This window comes from Homalodisca vitripennis, chromosome 1, assembly GCF_021130785.1.
Source record: "Homalodisca vitripennis isolate AUS2020 chromosome 1, UT_GWSS_2.1, whole genome shotgun sequence".
Classification (NCBI taxonomy): Eukaryota; Metazoa; Arthropoda; class Insecta; order Hemiptera; family Cicadellidae; genus Homalodisca; species Homalodisca vitripennis.
This window is the reverse complement of record NC_060207.1, coordinates 173,214,900-173,231,190: the sequence shown is the minus strand read 5'-3', so window position 1 is coordinate 173,231,190 and position 16,291 is coordinate 173,214,900. Positions and strand designations below refer to the sequence as shown.

The 16,291-nt window shown below is 31.7% G+C and overlaps 1 protein-coding gene across 1 annotated transcript; it reads left to right on the top strand.

The window, feature by feature from the left end:
* The first annotated feature begins 1,176 nt into the window (after positions 1-1,176).
* LOC124354045 (RNA-binding protein Pasilla-like) lies at positions 1,177-7,778 on the top strand. Its single transcript, XM_046804210.1, has 3 exons — positions 1,177-1,189; positions 2,655-2,868; positions 3,727-7,778. The coding sequence occupies exons 1-3, from the start codon at positions 1,177-1,179 to the stop codon at positions 4,271-4,273; spliced, it is 774 nt and encodes a 257-aa protein (XP_046660166.1). The 3' UTR covers positions 4,274-7,778.
* Positions 7,779-16,291: the final 8,513 nt, after the last annotated feature.

Here is a 16,291-nt window from a genome sequence, read left to right as displayed (position 1 = left end):
CTTGTCATCAATCGCCGTGAACCAGTTCTTCTGTAACCAAAGATGGACGCCCACTTCGTTCTTCATCCTGCACTTCACTATGTCCTTCATTGAACTGTCGTTGGACACATCTTCTCACCATTGAATCACTCATCGTATTTTGTCTGTAAACTTTGTAAATTTGCCAATAAATGTTAATTGGTTTCACTTTCCTAGCATTCAGAAAACAAATCACAGATCTGATTTCACAAGTGGCGGGATTTTCAATCAACACCGACATTGTAAACAAACACAACAAAGCGTACGTGGCTGACAGCAATCTCACAATGGCTCACGTTTCTTCTATTTGATACACAGCGTCTACTATGCATGTACGGAACTGCAATTTCAGCGCTGCAGCAGCGATAAATTAAAATGGAACTTACTTCCTGGACCCACCTCGTATAGTAAAAGTTAGCTTTGAACTTAGACATATTTTATAGATGTCTTGGTGTTACAGGAAGACTGTGGAATTAATTAGTGGTGTGAAAAGAGCTAAATAGTTTTTTTATTGTGTTTAATTTTCACAACCTTATGAAACCTATATCATGTATTTTATGGTTAAGTAATTTTGTTGTGATAGTTTCAAACATTATGGAATATTTAGTAATCTGCCACAGAAATATGCAAAAATTTTCCCAGATTAAACCAAAATGACAATAGCTAGGAAATAGTAGCACGATTAAAACAAGCAGGAAATCACAGTTTTTTTCTCAATCACAGAAACTACAAACTTCAAAATATTAGACAAAATGTTACTATAAAATAAAGTAGTAACAAACAATATAGATGTTATTTTGCATATTGCAGGAATCTCAACTACTTATAAGACTTCAGTTATTACTGATATTGTGTTATATAGCTTACATATATTTATAATACAATGGTTGTTGTTTGATTTCTATACTTATAAGTTCACTATCTGTGTAATACGCTCGGCTTCAGGTTAACTTTTACTTTCCAGATCATCAGCTGTTAAATAAAATAAGCATAAGTAGACTAGAATAAGCAATTCACATATTTTAAAATTGTTGTTACCACAGAATATGGCAACAGTAACAAATTATAAAACTATATTCTTTTAAAAGAACATAATTTTCCACACAACTAGCCTGACATCTTATGGATGCATGGATGTACGTCAAACTAGTATGGAGAATGTATGGATCAAGTATAGACTCAGAACAGTTCTTAAGGTTGTTTTAAGCCAAGACTGCATAGCACCAAGAAATGAAAACTTGTCAGTATAACACACACTTGGAGGTTTTATGTAATGGATTGATAAAATTTGGCATTGACATTCTTTGTATCAAATTTTAACCCTTTGAACCCCAGGCGACGAAATATCGTCGCCGAGAAGATATGCGAAGATCCCCGCGGCGACGATGTATCGTCGCCAATGAAGTTGCGAGAATCCCCGGGCGACGTAATATCGTCGCCATGGTATATGCGTTTAATACATATTTATTTGAAATCGTAAAATACTTATTTTATGAGTATTAATACATATTTATATGTATTTTATTAAAATACTAATTTTTTTATTTATTTATTTACTAATTTATTTATTTAGGTAATATCAGTGATTTTTGTGTTGTACGCCTAGAGGTTTTTACAAGTCGCATACTTTTATATAAAAATTCAAAAAAAGTTTATTTTTAGAGATATCAATATAATTCTTTTTGTACATACACAAAAACTAATTTTAGAAAAATAAAATGTGGGTGCCCATGGTAAAAATATTTCTTATTTTTTAATTAAAAAATCTTAAAATCAATTTTTTTGCCTAAAAATCTATATACATATATTTTAAAATTATTTTAATGCTGTTAAACATTTTTTTATACTTCAGACTAATCTTTTTCTGTGTATACAATTTCATTCTGGACATTTTGGTGTGTAATACAAGACAATAGCATAAAAAATAGCAAAAGTATTAATTTTTTACAAACAGTATGCAAAACAGCTGTTTCTGCTCCGGGGATTCTCGGTAGTTCTTAGGTCAAATGATTTTGGTACGTTTTTTCCACCATCAATATTTTGGTCTGGGGTTCAAAGGGTTAAGCAGATGAAGTGCATGAATATTTTACAAAACCTTCTTAATTTTGTGAGGGTTTCAACAGCAAGGCTGTTCTCATCAGATAATTCAGGAAGGTAAATACAAAAAGCTTTTTGTATTAACATTAATTAACATTAACATTTAATTAATTTACATTTTATTAACATTAATGTCAGATAAGGACATCCAGCCATTACTAAGATAGTAATATAAATTGATTGGCTAGTTCTTACCTCAAGGATAAATGTTTTAAGAAGTGCCTGACTCATTGATAACAAAGAGGATATTATCTTGGTGGATTTTAAGATTGGTAAAACCACAAGCCTAGGTGGAGACACCAAGAGTTTCTAAACGTCAGGTATTTTCCATTGTTGAGTCATCCCATCGTAGATATAAGTTAAGACCACTCAGTATGAAACCGCAGAGAAAGTGTTAAAAAAATGGATTTTTAGTTATACAGTTGTTTGTAGATTGCAGATCAAGATTGTGCTGCGCTCTAGTGGTTGTATAATTATTTGTAGTACCAGAAGTATTCACTCATCTTGTAAACAACTAGTGATCTCTTGGTGTTGTGTAGTGAGCCAGCTGAGCAGTCTGATGCTAAATGGAGGTCTGGGGATTGGTGGAGCTCCTGGGCTCAATCTCAGCCTTAACCTCAACTCCCCGATGGTAGGCACCAACCAATCACTCACTTCCCAATTGCTGGACCAGATCAAAATCATGCTGCGCTCTAGTGGTTGCTCAGAACACGTTACCGCTGAGATCTCCACGGCCATGGCCACTCTCGCCAAGTAAGTCATATCAGTATTTTAGGTATAACTTTTATTCTTTATTGGAGGAATGCACATGGACTCTTCAATGTTATGTTTAATACCAGATTGCTCATAGCTTTTTTACTAGAAAAAAAGGTAGATTAATAATCCAGGTTTATATTGATTTTTTTTATTGTGACAGGAATTTGTTTTAAGTGTTCTGACAAGAAATTATTTCTAAATGGTTTAAAATGTTGCTTGCATAATAATAAATTCTCCTTGAAAATGAGTACACACCCATAGCATTCTGTGAAACAGTCTCACAATGAAACTTGACTACGTATTTCTACTGCTGTCTACTGGACAGCAGAGCATTGAACCGGTTGCTATTCCTATCCATCATATATTTAATAATCCCGGTTGGCAAAACTGCAAAAAATATTACTTTTTCTATATGTGGAGCCGGATAATGATTGTTGTTTTGACAATCACGATGAGGACATTCACAGCTGTAGTCTATGTAGAGTAAAATGGAGTGGTATGGCATGTTTGCATAGCAGTGAAAGCTAAGTATTTTTGATATAGATCATTTTGAATAAAATACTTTTTCTTAAAATATTGTTCCAAGGTGACATACTATAATTATATATTTTACTTGAACCAGACGGAGACTGTAGTGAAACCTTGAGTTCTGAGAAAAAAATCAATCTTCTCATAGGTCCTTAGGCCTTACTAATGAGATGTAACTCGTACAAAAACGTCAGTCGAAAGGAAAAATATGGTATTGTAGATACTACGGGTGTCAAAAGTGTTAACATTGCTATCAAAGCTATAAAATACAAAATATTAATATGGAAAAATTTGCTCTGTTAACTAAAATGTGATACTTTGATGCAGATATGGTATACTGGGCATGGGCCTGGGCCTAGGAGCTGGAGGTCTGGGAACTGGCAGTTATTTAGGAGTCAGCCCCATGGATGCAACCCCTGCCCAAGCCAATGGGGGCACCGGAGTGTTTGGCCCAATTGGCACCTCAACCCCTACTCGGCCATCTTTAGATTTGGCATTCGACCCGTTCCGACATCCAACCCCTGCCTCACCTCCTGGTGCCTCAGCACTGAACAACAACTCCTTCGGCCTTGGGGCAGTAAAGTCCGAAGTAGACAACAAAGAAGCCAAGAAGCTGGACATGGAGATTGCTGAGGTGATAGTCGGGGCAATCCTGGGGCCCGGGGGAAGATCTCTTGTGGAAATACAGGCACTGAGCGGTGCGAGTATCCAGATTTCCAAGAAAGGCACGTTTGCGCCAGGCACCAGGAACAGAGTCGTGTCTATAACCGGGTCACCAGGTGCGATTGCCGCTGCGCAGATTCTCATTGAGCAGCGGATTAATGAAGAGGAGGTGAAACGCAACCGGCAGAACCCGCTGGGGTTGCTGCAGTAGTTTTCTAGTCACCATATTACACAAAATGTCTCATTCGTTAAGTTTTCAACACATTTGAAAGTATTCATTTAACTCTGTTAATTAATAATAGTAGGCTCAAATATTGCAAGTATTTGACTGGGAAGTTATGCAATTTGAAATTTTATCAGAAACATTGTAAACTACGGTATTAAGGTGTACTGATCTCACCCATCACATCACGTTAAGAGTTGTGTAAGATTTGTTAAAGGGTGTAGTTTTGTTATTGATACGGATCAGTTATAACGACTGAGCGTTTGTCAAGTTATGTTATTCATATCATTATAATAGTGAACTTTGTAGTTTGTCACTATTTTATCATGTTTTATTAAACTGATGTTACCATCTGCATAATTATGTTATTCCACAAGTTGATAGTTTATTGATAGTGTTATGTATTTTCATATTATTTTATATTATGAAATTCTAATGTTATTTTGCATTGTTAACTTATGTCCACCTTAATCAAGTGGCAAAAGATATTATAATATCTTGCTTAGTCCTTAACAGATGTTTTAAAATTTTAAGACTTGGTTGTTATTGTTTTATCTGTAGGTTTGTCAGCATGTATTAGCATTATTGTCATTTTTGTATTTAAAGACATTTAATCTCACAACTGACTTTAGATCATTTGACATTAGATGCTTCTGTAGGAATATGTGAATATAGTTAAAGCCAAGCATTACCTTGTATATAATTTGGTATCCTTAAGTTTTTTCAGTTACTCTTGTCAGTTCAATCTTACTTAAACTTTATTGCAAGACTTAAATTTAATTGACTTTTTCAACTATATAAATTATTTGTGTTTCTTGTTTACAGAAAATACATAACAGAGCGATCTACTTAGCCATTCTTTTCATTTTAGTTTATGCTTACAAGAGTGTTTCATTAGCACCCGAAAGAATCTTTGAATTTTTCAAAGTGAAATATAATCCCACCAGTTAAAGATTAATCAGTTAGTGGATAATCAAAATATGTTATAGGGACTATGCATGGACACAATGTTAAATGTTTGGGTGTGTAGGGTAGATTGGGTGTTGTTCCTATAGTACCTGCTCCTTGTAACGTTAGCCATCATCTGCATTACATACATTTGTTTCATCTCTTTTCAACATTTCACTGATTTGAACTGAAGTTTATACTGCATGAAATACTAAATATCCACATCTGTTTAACTACGACCTGATAGTAGTAGGAAAGCTAAATTCACTTTAGCTTCCTGAAGTGAATGTAATACTGATTGCAATATTGAATAGGTTTCTTGATCCTTGTAGGACAGTCGGATGTTTGTGAACTTAACATGATATAGTGGCGAATGAAAAACTGTTTAGGGACTATTTCCTAAGTAAAATAAAATTATATGTTAAAGTTGCAAATATGTTAAAGTCACTAATATACAAGTACTGGAAAATTAACTCAAATGTAATAAAAGCTGTGTGTTCTTGTCTGCCCAGTCATGCTACACTGTTATCTGGCTCTTATTGATGTCTGGATGCAGGAGGTGGCTGTCAGTCTAGGAGTAAAAGATGTACTAGATTCTCCTGGACATGTTGAGAAGTCTCCTTGTACGTTGCATTAAACTGATAATTAATGGTTTCTCAACTCAGCTGTATAACGGATAAGGTCGAATAAGCCAAGTGGTTTTTCACCCTTATCCGATACAATCCGATTCCAGTAGTTCTTATTTTGTGTGAATGATTATAATCAGTTACTCAGATCTCGTTCAATGGAGAACTAAACAAAACAGTTGCTCGTGTAATAATTTGCATATAGTTTTTAATATTGTTTACTGAAACTATTAAATTTGCTTTTTGTTAACGAATGTGTGAGATGAGAAAAACCTCTTTTTGCTGAGGAAAACAGGAAGCACTTTTTTCACTCCCTGTTTTAAGAGAATAAAATGATGCATTTTTTACTTTGGGATTGGCGTATTTTGTGGCAAACTTTAACACAGAGCTAGAAACATTTTTTTCTAAATCATTTTTAAGATGCAATTAGACCAATTTTAATTTTAGTACTTCTTATGGTATAAATTTTTTCAATTCCTTGCAAAAGAATACATATAAAAAGTATTATATAATATTTTATATAGTTCTTCCAATATTTCTTTAGAGAAAGTAAAGTTATTTAAACAAATATCATGTACTTTGTATAAAAACCTAATCTTGTTTCTAATCCTCGTAATGTTGGAGTTAAATAAATGTGGATTGCTAGTGGGTCGTGTGCTAGTGCCTTACACGCATCAGCGGGTCTGGTGCGCTCACAGTGGCATCAATCATCGAGTGCTCCAACCCAACGTGCTCAATACAATATTGTTGGTTTGGACCACGCACACCGAAATTCATCCCATAATTATCTGTAAATGAGGTTGCAAGTGATATATAACAGAACATGTATTTTAGCCATAGAAAAGTGTAAAGTGTCTTTGTTAACTTCCAATCTTAACAATACAAAATATAAACCAGTTCAATAAATGAAATGATGAAATAATGTTAAACCGAAATAACGCCGTTTTGGGTTTTGGTACTGTGATTAAAATAGTTTGTCTTGGTGTTTGTGTCCGGGTATTTTGGTGTTTTAATTTTTGAATCTTATCTGTCGTGCACCAGCCACCATTATGTACTCTGTATGTAGTAGCATGGATGGTGTATGGTCAACTTTCTGTAAAAAAAGTGGATGTAAATGTGAAGGTCAACAGATTGCCACAATATGATCTGATTTAAATATGTCATTAAAAGATAATTTATTTCCTATTCTGTTTATGATCTGTTATGATAAGTGTTATCGTGAACAATAGCTCCCTGAGTTTTTGTGTTGACACTTTGTATATTTTCCCAAAATTATAGTTATCTTTATTGACTTTGGTATTATTCTGTGATACAATTGGGCCTATCTAGTTGGGTTGCTTAGTTACCGCACAGATGTTGGCCTAGTTGTTATTATTATATATATAAATATATATAGTTGTTGATGTTGTTGTTCCTATTAAAGTCGTAGTTAGTCAATCTCATTCATCTGCCATATGTGATATTGTTGTGTCTCTTCAATATTATTGTTAAAAGTTACCACTGTCAAAACAAATTGTTGTGCTATTAATAATATAATATATATATAACTATTTTTGTCATGATTATTCATAGGGTTTAATGACAATAGATTACCATTATCTTATTGGCTGTTGTTATCGCATATTACAACATAGTTTTACCAGTTCTGCGTGTCGTTGTCGTTGTCCCCATCAATTATGAGGTGACCATGTTCCAATGGTAAACTCAAGAATAAAGTTCTATTGTAATAGTTATATTGGTTCAGAGTAGTTTTAAAAGATGATTTGAGTGATAAAGGCAAGTGCAAATAATATTAATTATAGTTTGGGATTTCATATTAAGGTATTAACTGTGAAAGTACTTAAAAAATATAATGTAATGTAGAAAATGTGTTTGCTTAAAACTAAGGAAATATTTAATATTAAATCTTGAAAATTGTTTATGGTGTCAAAAAAACCGAGTTATATCCTGTGTTCTGTAAACTTGGTACTTTCTCGTCATTGTGGTGAATCTTTAATTTCATGTTTTTGGTATCTTTTAAAATTTTATTATTATGATACAGCCCAAATCAATATACCTGCAATAGCATCTTACACTCTGAAAGCAAGATCGGAGCTGGCCACCACAGAATTAATTGTTATATCTTTTGAAATAATTTCAAATGATTTTAATGTTTTAGTTGTTTAAAAGTTATGCAAACAGTATTAAAAGTAGGGATTGGTAAATGTTAAAAATATATATAAATATACATTTATTGAAACTAGTTTGTTTGCATTTTGCTTAAAATTTAATTTAAGTTTGAATATATTTCAAATAAGTGTTTAACTAATTGTTTAAACACATGTGCAATATACCTGGAAGTTAAATTGCTAGACCATAATAATTTACAGAACCTATTATCCAGATTTGTAATATAAAACTCCAAAGGCCTTTTTAGTGTTATGAATAGTATTAGTTAAAAATGAAATTGTCTATAGAACATCCTCTGAATTAAAAACAGTTAATAAATGGGTTCTCTTCTGACAAATCACATATTAGTAATTAAAAAGATTAACCAAAAAATTACTTTCCATCCCCCCCTCTCTAAAAAAAGAAGTTAAAATGGTCTCCCTGATATGAGGGTTTGTGATATCAGTGGTAGAAATTGACCCATATACCAATTGTGCCATATACTGAAGACTTGGGTAGATCATAATGCCTTTATTTATATTACTTGCCAGCTAGAGTGTTGGGTTAGTGAGGTTTGAATGAAAGGCAGAAAGGTCATACATAAGTTTCATAAAAAATCTCATTAAATTATTTATACTGCGCTTGAATCGTGCGGTGATTTGTGGTCAAAACAAAGCATTCCTTACTTACTATAACTGACAATTTCTATTTAACGTTTATTTCTGAGCAATATAATATTTATTGTATAAAGAACTAATTTTAGAAATAAGTATTGTTACCTTACATTTCACTGTCAAAACTGTATCCTTGCATACATTTTGAATCTTTTGGTGTCATGATTTAAATCATACTAAATAACCTTTTCCTGTAGTTTACTATTTATAAATAATTGTTTAAAAGTTTATTGAAGTTCAACATTTAGTTGGTATTATTTTAAGTATTACATTTTGTGTATGTAAAATCTTTTTCAATGTAAAAATATAATCATGGTTATTTAGTTTTATAATTGATGTTCTTATACAGTAAGTACAGCTCTGAAATATTTTCTAAATGAAATATTAATATTTTAACTGAACTCACCTAGCAAATAGAGTAGCCTAATTATTTTCTTTTGTTTTTATTGAAGTAATTATCATATCCTAGAACCACACAGGTAAAATAATACAGCGCACATTTTTGCAGTCATGCTGTTTCCTAACTTACTATCAGTTATTTATTCTATTTGGACCTTAAGTTTTCTAAAATATTGTATTTCCTTTGGCAGACAGTAGTTAGTTCATCTAAATCTGGTTGTGGTTTACCCTTATCAATTCCTGACAAGGCTGTCTTCCAAGCGTTGAATTTGAAAGTCATAACAAATTATCTTGATATTCAACTTGTAAATTATTTTCTTCAGTTCATTAACACTTTCTCAGGCTTATTTAGTTGTTAACTCATGATCGATTAATATTTTATAACTTTAAATTAAATAAAATGAACAATTGTAGTTTTTCCAAAATATGAATTTGTAATGTTTTTTTAACATAAATATAAAAAATGTCTTCAATATTTTTTAATTGGTTGGTTATTATTCTTTTTAACAGAAACAATTAAAAATCCTCTTGTAAAATAACTATAACGTTGTTTGCCAAGTTTACTGTACTTTTCTATTAAAATGATTTCTTAATTAATTGTTTGCAGTTTAAACATTGTGATTATTTATTTAAGTTAATAAGTTTGTCAGTACTGGATATGTTATGTATAATTATATGTATGTATAGAATTACTAAAATGTGTATTATATCAGTAACTAACCATATAAATCATCATAATATCATATTGCTAAGTAAATATTGCAGTTTCCACTACTTAAGTAGTTTTAAGAAAAATTACATTTAGGCAAACCTTATTCCATACATAATTATCCACAGTAAATACTGAACAAAATTGAACATAGTTTTGTCATATACATAAAACGATCATCTAAGATTCACACAATTAAAAATCACTACTGTACATAGTATATTAAATTATAGGGAGTTATGCAATCGTTATTTCATGCTTCAAAACAATTAAGTATTTAAAACTCTTAGGGGTTCACCTTGAAGTGGGCAGGTGTTTTAAAATAATCTAACAATATTAATAACATAAATACCTTTGTATATAATCTTTTTTTATTGTTAGTATTAACAAAATGTAAATTATGTTTTGTTAATGTTTAAAAATAGATTGTGGCTGTGAGTTCACCACCATTATGTAATCATACACTGTTTTTACGTCATTTTTCACGAAAGTCAATCGCTTTATGTTCACAAAAACTGACAAAAGTGCCCAGTTGTCCATTTTTAATTCAAAATTTGAGTATCAAAGAACATTTATTTGTTAAAATCTTGTAGACAATATTTGTTAAAATAATTTACTTTCTCATCATAAATAACTTTATTGGACCTTTTGTAGTAATAATGTTTATATCAGTTTAACAATTTCATGGTTTATTACAATGAATAAACGTTGTTCAATGGACAACATGACTTTTACAACCATCCACATAACATTGTTTAGTATATCAGACACAATGGACTTATCATACATTATTTTTTAGAAGACACTAGAGTTGTTTTAGAAGCATGGCTCCATTCTCAGATCTTTCACTGTGGTTATAAATTTTATTACTGTTTGTAAAATGCAATGTTATTAATTTAGTGATAATGTAATAATTCCTTATCGGGCTGTGTTCAAGTAGAACGGTGGAGCGATCGTTGGAGTACCAGAGTCGGGAGTAACTGAAGAGAGTTGTTGTAGTGTTAGTTTCAAGTAGCCTGTCCATAATTTAAAAATTAAAAAAATTTTTTTTTTACTCAAGTGGTACAAGGATTTAAATTTAAAATGGGTGTGTACTTAAGAAACAGAAATGAAATCTTTGATTAAGTTAATGTGTGTACGTTAAATCTCTTGTGTGAAGGGAGGAATGGGAGTATTATGCCCTAGTGAATTATTACAAATTATGTAACGTGTTTGTAATTCACCTAACCATTAAGATAGGCTGCCCGGTCTACTTATGTTTGTCAATCGTTATCAAATAAATTTTGGGGTCATACTCTGTTGTTTTTATAACCTTATCAACCCATAATTTATAATTAAATGCCTGAAAGGTTTTTAAATAAAAAATTTAACATGTGTTTTTGAAAAGTTAAAAACTTTCTTTTTGTAAAAAATGTTATTGTAACATTCAATTTATATTTTATTGTGTTGAGCTTATGTACTATTGTTAAATAATATTGTAATTGTTTAACCCTTTTCGAACGGATCGCAGGTACTGCACAGCTGGCATACCATGTCTCATTTCACTTGACTAATTTGGATGGTTCTACTGGCTCTACATTGTACTGCTACCTCTCAGGAACAGTTTGCAATATTTGAAACAATATTGCAGCATTTTTTTTCACAGTACATTATTTACTAGTTTATTGACAAAAATTCCAGCTGAGTGAATTGTGTGCAGATGTAAACAAACTATTCGATTGTTTTCATCATTACACAAGTTTGTTTTAGTGTTTAATCTATTGTAAATTTGAGGGTAAAGTGCAATTCAATAATATAATCAGTTTTAGACCTCGTTTTCACAAGAAAATACTTTTATTAATTTGGATTGAGTTGCTAGGTAATAGTGTTGAAACAAAGCATGATTTATTCATTTAGTAGTATTTATTTTTCTGATGGCTGCAAGTACAAGTGGATTACAAATTAATGATATTAGTGATATACTAGATGACAGTTTAAGATCCAGTGGTGAAAAGATCAATCTCCTCCTCCACCTGGTCTAGGCGTAGGTAGCCCTAACAATAATGATTTGTATAAATTTGATTTTTTACAGTTTATTGTAGTTAAAATAATATTACAATACAAAAGAAGTAAGTTATGATACACATATTCAATAAAACAAATATGATTTGATGCACCGATAATTTGAAAATATACGTTTAACGGGATTTTGATTTAAAAACAAAATATTTGTTTTAAGTATTAAACTATAAAGTAAAAATATAATAGTGCAACAAAGCTATTGTTTTACTCCTTATACCTTATTTTACTCTGCATTTATAGCTTAATCATAAAAAAAATCATCCATTACCTTTTTTTAAATAAAAAGTGTTCAAAAATACAACTCTACTTTTAAATAACTGTTCTGTTTGATAATAATTTAATACTGGCGACCATGGCTTCAGTGTGGTGGGTAAGCTTTATTAAATATCAGTTTATCGTTGCCAGATTAATTTTGTTTAGGGTCTTGGTGGGGTAGCACCATTTTATGAATTGTACTGCAGTTAAAAAATGATGTCAATTATTGCGTGAAGGACAAATCAGTGTTTATGATCCAAAGGGAAGTGGCTATATGTGTTTAGCGATGACCTTGTCAAACAAATCAATCATAAAGTTTAAAAAAATGAAGGTTCATAATCATAAATCTTTCACAACATTTATGTAGATATCAAGAACTTTAGTGTATACAATTTTCACTGAGAAACTTTGCTCATAATTTTTTGCACAGTGTCTACCTAAAATCTTAACTGATGAACTCAAAATGGATATAAAATTCATTAAAACCATTATTAACACACACACACACACACACACACACACATATATATACATATGTGAACATGATAAATTAAATATGTCAAAATCAGCTAATAATTACCAAATAATAGATACTTAACAGTGGAGTTGACCAAAGTTTTGGTTTAACAGAGTGTTAAAGTTTACAAGTTGAGCATTATGCATCAACAAAGACCTTAAGTTGACCAGCAATTTAGTTGTGTGTAGAGGTTACGAACCAGTTTCAGTTATATAACCTGTTGACCGAAGAGGGCTCCACAGCGAGATCAAAATGTTGCAAGAATTTCATAAGACATAACATCCACAAACAACTCAGCACCTATAATTCCCCAAAGGAACTAGATACTCATCTTTAATTTGGTATGAACTGGAAGACTGATGATTGGCCAGGTTAATTTTGTTTAGGGTCTTGGTGGGGTAGCACCATTTTATGAATTGTACTGCAGTTAAAAAATGATGCCAATTATTGCGTGAAGGACAAATCAGTGTTTATGATCCAAAGGGAAGTGGCTATATGTGTTTAGCGATGACCTTGTCAAACAAATCAATCATAAAGTTTAAAAAAATGAAGGTTCATAATCAAAAATATTTCACAACATTTATGTAGATATCAAGAACTTTAGTGTATACAATTTTCACCAAGAAACTTTGCTCAGTGTGTACCTAAAATCTTAACTGATGAACTCAAAACAAAAGGATTGGGATCAGTTATTAATGTTCCTTACACAGTAGCCTACCATGTAGAAGGTAATGAATGTTTTAACTCAATAGTCATTGATGAAATATGGGTTTCTTATGTCTTATGGAAAATATGTGAATAAAAATGTGGAATAGATTTTTATGAAGATGAGCCACTTATAGGGGTTGAAATAGGGTTGCAGTCCCTATTTAGAACTATATTGATTAACTATATGTTTTTATTGATCTCCTGGAAAGACGAAATGTGCATTAAGCTCTTAGTAGACAAAATACAATTTTCATTAACCTGTTGAGTTTCAGGTTGTTGCAGTACTATTTATTTACTCCTGGAATATCATATACCTATAAAATTATTTAGATTATTATTTATTTAATGTTATTGATGTTTCTGCATTAAAATATATATTTTTTTATTATATATTGGTGCATCGAAATAGCCTAGATCATAGCTGAAATCTGCATAACGAAATAGCTTGTTAAAAATAAAATCACATCTTTCACAATTGAAAATATCCACTTCACGTTTTTGTCACTATCAGATAACTCATGCTTACGCGAAACCATATTTGTGTTTACAAACAACAGCTGCGGACTGAAGCGCCTCGACGTTTAGATTTAAAACAGGCTGCCAAGTATTGTATTGCAAAACAAAATAGACCTCAAGAGAAAGCCAGTATTCTGCTGTGAATCCCAGTATACAGAACGTCATTTAGCGAGGTTGTGTCTATAGAAACGCAAAATTAAAAGGCTTACAAGTAGCCGCAACCCTGCGCTGATGGGCCATGACTGCATGCTTGTCTTGGCTGCAATTGTACAGCATCGGAATCCAACAGGTTAATACCAACCATCTTTAAGAGTTGTAATAGAGTACAATCATTAGAAGAATCCTATTTTTGTTTTTTTAACTACCTGATATCCTATAAAGAAGAAATTTGATGCACATATGTCTTACGCTCTCAGCAGACAAAATATGATTTTGATTAATGCCAACAACCCTTAGGGGTTGAAATACGTAGAATTGCAATCACAAAAAGAATCATATTATTGATTTTATACTAGTTTATATCCTATAAAGATAAAATTTGACAAGTGTGCATTATGCTCTCAACAGACAAGTGAAGGAAGACTTTTCATTATTTAAAGTCACTTATAGAGATTGAATGGGCTGCAGACCTATATTATTGTTTTTCAAATTCCTAATATCTTAGAAACGTAAAATTTGACCCACAAACATACACCTTAGCTATGATAAAACTAAAACATTCTCATGAAAATCAACCACCCATAGGGGTTTAAATTAGGTTTCAATCCCTAATAGACATGAACTTATCTACCTGAATGGCTATCACTTTACTTACGTCATACTCTCTTCCTTACATAGTATTTGACATGTTAAAAGGCATTTAATTTTAAAATAAATCTAAAATCCTGGCAATCCAATGCTTAGAGACTGGAACACAACTACCGGTAAAGATTGTAAAAACGCTATTAAAATTCAAATGTCAAATATCCTGTTCTAAGTTTTAATTTATTTTCTATCGTGTTCAGGTCAAAATATGTCAACACTTAACAAATTATGGTGACAACTGAATTACATACCATTACCCATATACATTTTTCTATGTAGAAGACCAATAGAGTTTAAATTTCAATACATAATTTATTCCAGTGGGGTGTAAAGGGAGTTGCTGCTCTTAAGATACATTTTTCACCTTACATATTCTGTTTAAAGCAATCGTTTAAAATTTCCAGTCATTTGTGTTCTCTTTTTTGACACTTGGATTATCTGTTACTGCCACTCCTTGCTCCACCTAGACCCTCCGCCACCGGCCATCACTCACATCAGTTATTCCAGTCTTTACCTGAGTAGCTTGGTCACTGTTTGCTTCACTTTGACCACTATATTCTTAAATTATTCAGTTTGCTGCTGCTGATCTTTATATATGTATTCTTCATATAAGACAAGACAAACTCAACTATGGCACTATCGTAGAACAGAAGGAAAGAGCTGGAATTTGATCAAAGTAGACTTCCATATGTATATATTTTCTTGATTAGGGCAAGAAAAAAAAACTCTGGTTTTTTTGTTTAAAATTTATCATTTACGATGGCTGGTTTAAAAAGAAAACAGGATTTTGAACATTTGACATTGATAAGCTTTAAGGATAGGACTCTATGTGTTAAGAATTGGAAACTACCCTTTTCTTCAGCTGTAAAAAAGATAATACTATGGATTAAGCAAACACATGTATGTGTATTGTGTTTCTACATACAGCATACATTTCTACATACAAAATTTCAATCCTCTAACAGTGTTATAAAGTTGTAACACACAAGGTAGAAATATGCCACACCAAGTGTCACTTAACAGGCCACAATTTCATGTCTACAGCTAATTTAATGATCAAGATGTATGCAGTCAAACAGAAAAGAAATGTTTACAGCCTCCAGGCAGACAAGAGAAAATCTTTCAGCCTACTGAGTGGTAAACTAATGATGCTCAGTTAAATCTCATGAATAGACTGTCGAACTCCTTTTCTATATAGAAATAAAGTTTCATGCAAAATTTAAAGTTTACAGATGGAATTGTTCTTAATCTAATCTATGTACAGGCTCAGCCAAATCCGATAGCAGGACATACCCATCATCAAACACAACATTGCTTATGTAGAAATGTCATTACATGGAAAATTTCGTTCTTGAGATAATCAGTTGACAGCAGACAAGAGGAATTTTGATAGCATCTGTAGTGATAACTAAGCAAAATATACAACATTTCAAAATTTTAGCTCAATTTATTCTCAAGCTATCACCTTGAGTTACTAGTAACGCTCCGCACAATGCCTTGGAAGGACGTGCACCATTATTAAACTCTATCTCATCTGTATACAAATAAAGTGATACAATAAAGTATCAAAGGACAAGATAGAACATAACCAAAGTCTTGCTAACCAACTCACTAAATATCACAGTTAAAATGTTATATGAA